Below are 4,111 nucleotides of genomic sequence, written 5' to 3'. Positions count from 1 at the left end.
TTTAAATTGGATTATTCTTTATTGTGTCAGAACATATTGAATGCCAATGATTACAGTCATACTTTGTTTTAAATAGTGTAAAAGTTTTTACCACATCAATGTATTTCATTGTTCTTCGAGATCAAGTAAACATGACTTTTTAAAAATTGAATATTAAATTTAAATAAACTTGTATATCACAGGGAAGTGGAAAAAAAATCTATAAAATATTCAACAAGAATATAATTCAAGAAATTAACCCTCTTGTTATGTAAAAACAAAATAAATTAATTTGATTTCACTTTAAATAAAAGTAATATTTGAAAGTTTCAGTACTAACTGATTTTTCATTTTTGAAGCAATTATGCAATCTCATGTCAATAAAATTCAAAGTTGGCAAATAGACGTTAATTGAAAAACTTTTTTTTTTTTACATTGGTACAGGTAAGTGTAAGAAAAAGTTTACAAGAGATAACTTTAAGCTACTTTTTCTCTCTTACACAATTTCCTCCACCGTTCCCGTAACTCACTGGCTGTTCTCTGGTGGATGAACTTGTAGGATGAAAGAATGAGTTTCCAATTATAGCCAAACTTGTGAACTCCATGCTTTAACCTTCTTTGCTCACACATGGACAATGGTAAGTTCTCCTTTTTCAAAGGATGACCTACTTTTGAGTTACTTGCTACTTCATCTTCTATTTCTTAGTTAAACATGGACTGTTTCTTCTATAGAGTGAAACAAAATAAAAATTCTGTAGTGTATAAAATAATGCAGCAAAGTTGTGATAATGAATTATAAGCTCAAATTTTCTAGAACAATGTTGTACAAAAACTAGGTGGTTTCTACGTATTCATGATATGCATAAGATCATGAAGAGCACTGATCATTTGCCTTAATCTTGTAAATTAAAATATACTTTTAAAATTCACAGAAGACTGATTCATCAGTTGAAAATCTTTTTGAATAAAAATCTATTTTCCTGCAAAAAAAACATGCTCAAAGTTCAGGGCACTTCAGGAGAAAATTCCAAAAATTACTGTCTGTAATTCAACAAAAAACAAAAAAAAATAATGTTGAGTAACAGATTTTGCTACCAAAATGTATTGCATGTGGAAATAAAACATAGCCTTATTACTAAAGGCAAAACAAGATATAAATTAAAAGTACATAAACATATGGTTAATGACTGTCTTAAAAAACAAAGAAAGTAGTAAATAATTCACCCTTTCATCTACAATAGTTAATCCAAGAATGCTAAATAACCACCAATTAATCATACTTTTATTTCTATCTATTTCACCATTTGGAACTTTACTTAATTGTTGGAGCATTTTATACAAGAGATACTGAATGAATGTGTGAGAGTTCACAATCCAAGAGTACCTAGTTAATATTATGTAGAGCATGCTCATTTTCTAGTTTTCACAGTTTTTTGACGACCAAAATTCAACAATACGTTTGAATAAAGAAAATCATTGAAAATGCCTTTAATCACATTATATAGCTAAAAGTTCCCAGAATTTGAAATATAAAGCTGACATTCTTCTCATCCCCACACTGCTCTTCACTATCATTTATGTTCTTGATTCTCGAGTATCCCACTGAAATATTGTTTCTACAAACTGTTGACTACTGCTTTCTTGTTTACTTGACTCTTTCTTTGGCAAAACTAAGCATATTTCTGGTTCATGTTCTACTGTCAATTCCATTGAGAATGAAATGTTTTAACCCCACACAAACATATTTTAAGTATTTCACCAAAAACTTATATCTAGCCTGCTTTTATGATATCCTCAGATAATCACTGTTGCATTATTTATACCCATAATTACCTCGTATGACAAAACAAATTAAATTGGCACTAATAAATAAGTTTTAAAAACTTAATAAAATCAAAAGGTCACCAAAACCTTCATTCTTCTATATTTGTCATAGAGATCTACTGGTGTACGAGAAGGATGAAAATCATAAGTCCACAAAATATACTTCCAGTTTTTGTTTAGCTTAACAGCACCCTCTTCAATGAACTTTTCCTCGTCTTCTGAAAATGGAACACGGGTCCTTCTAGGACGTTTTGAGGGAGCTAAAGCTTGGAAACTCTGAAAAATTAAAGTTCTAAAAAAATTTACATTTATATATTACATTATAATTTATAATGAGTTAAAAAAATAAATAAATAATTATGCAAACGTCTTACTCTGAAAATAGATTTACTTTTTAAAGTGTTCAGATTGCATCTAATCATGATCTCATTTACATAATGCAAAATGCAAACCAATGTCATAAAAAGTATATGTTGGAACTGCATTAAATAGATAATTATTATGACAGTTACCAATGAAACTTGGCACGTAATGGTATTTGCAATAACAAATACAAGAAGTTACATCAAACATTGGAAGGGTAATAATATGGAAAAAAAAAAACTTTAGAAATAGATATATAAAACTTGTGCAACTAGACTATTTTACATAATTCCAAACCCATTCTGCTTTTGCTTCTACAATTAACTCTAGGTGTAGAACATAAGTAAAACTTTTTTCTTTAGATATTTCTTGTAGCTTGTGAATAAGGAAGCATGGTTGTGTGTTATACAGTTCAAGGATGACTGAAGATTTTGATTCACTCAATTTTTCAACAGACATCTCATTTCCACCAATAAACAAAAAATGAAATAGTATTTAGATAAACTGTTTCAAATTACTAACTAAAATATATATATTAATTGTTAATTTATAAAAACCATCTGAAATGAGTTAAATGGAGAAAACTGTTGATTTGTCTCTTAAATTAGAACTGATGAGAAATTTCCAAGTATAAACTCTTAAACCAAATAACAAAATACATTTAAAATCATGAATAATATTCAACGTTAAACTGGTACACAATTAAAAAACATTTTATTTAGGCCTATCTATGGCCTTCAAAAAGTTGGCGACTCTACATGTTTCAACGTTACAACGTCATCCTTGTAATGTTGAAACATGTAGAGCTGCCAACTTTTTGAAGGCCATAGATAGGCCTAAATAAAATGTTTTTTAATTGTGTACCAGTTTAACGTTGAATATTATTTATGATTTTAACTTTATACACAAGTGCCAAAATACTATAACAAAATACATTTTGGATATTTATTAAGCAAAACTCACAAGCTGTTATAGTGGAATTTACTTCTGGCAAGCTATCAGTGTTCTACTGAATCAAACATAAAATAATTGATTAAAATTATGCTTACGAGATTTAAATAGTAATTAATAAAAGAAGCAAGAAAAAACTTCAGAAATAACATTGTTTTTTTGTCAGTGCACTCTAATTCTAAATAGTTTTCATAAGCATCAGAATACATCATGGAATGTGTAAGTCTAGACATACCTCAGAACTAGTGGATGAATTCATTTCATTATTTTCACTCTCAGTAAAGCTGTACAAGTCTCTTTTCCTTCTATTTTCCTTATTGAACTGAGATGTTTTACCACTGGTCGGTTTTGTAGATATTTCCTTTTGGAAGAATCTGTTCCTACATCTTCTCTTAACATATTTTCTCTCTGCTATCCTCAGTTTATAGTGAAAATTGCAAGTAAAAGGAAAAGTTTCCAAGGCTAACGCATAATTCCTACTGGTTAAGAGGGAAGACTCAGCAACTGCTGGTGCAACACATCCTAAAACATTTTATCTTAAAATGAAATTAACATATCTGCACACCTTTTCACACCATTTATAATATTTGGAACAAAATCTTAATACTTATTTCAATTTTAGAGAAAAACAGATTTATGAACAGTTTATGTGACTTAGAAATTGTACTTAAAAAAAAAAAGTTCATAAAATATTAATACTTTACAAATAAATTATCAAAAATAAAAACAATATTAATTAACAAAGTATAGTGATAATAATGAACAATTAAAAAGTTTAGTTTTGTGGTAATAAAGACTGTCATCCATGTTTATAATTCTGAAACTGTGAAAATGGTCTTGTTCACAGTTACAGTTCTAACGTTCAACTGGACAAATATCCTATGGCAAAAGCACTCATATGCATGTGCCACAGAGAAAATTCTACATATGCAGGATTGAGTTAACAAAGTACTGCATCCCCAGGACAAATCAATACAGACAACTTTTCTTGCAG

General features: G+C 28.8%; 1 protein-coding gene across 2 annotated transcripts in view; it reads right to left on the bottom strand.

Moving 5' to 3' along the window:
* The window catches only part of LOC106462938, a 35,855-nt gene continuing 31,744 nt past the window's right edge, over nt 1-4,111 (bottom strand). For both annotated transcript variants that reach the window (XM_022390338.1, XM_022390339.1), the window contains 3 exons: nt 3,353-3,639; nt 1,891-2,079; nt 1-705 (listed from right to left, as the gene is read on the bottom strand). In XM_022390338.1, the coding sequence (XP_022246046.1) occupies nt 682-705; nt 1,891-2,079; nt 3,353-3,639 (500 nt within the window). In that variant the 3' untranslated portion in view covers nt 1-681. The remainder of the gene's footprint in view (nt 706-1,890; nt 2,080-3,352; nt 3,640-4,111) is intronic.

This window comes from Limulus polyphemus, unplaced genomic scaffold (genome assembly GCF_000517525.1).
Source record: "Limulus polyphemus unplaced genomic scaffold, Limulus_polyphemus-2.1.2 Scaffold1286, whole genome shotgun sequence".
Classification (NCBI taxonomy): domain Eukaryota; kingdom Metazoa; phylum Arthropoda; class Merostomata; order Xiphosura; family Limulidae; genus Limulus; species Limulus polyphemus.
This window is presented reverse-complemented; position numbering and strand designations above follow the sequence as displayed.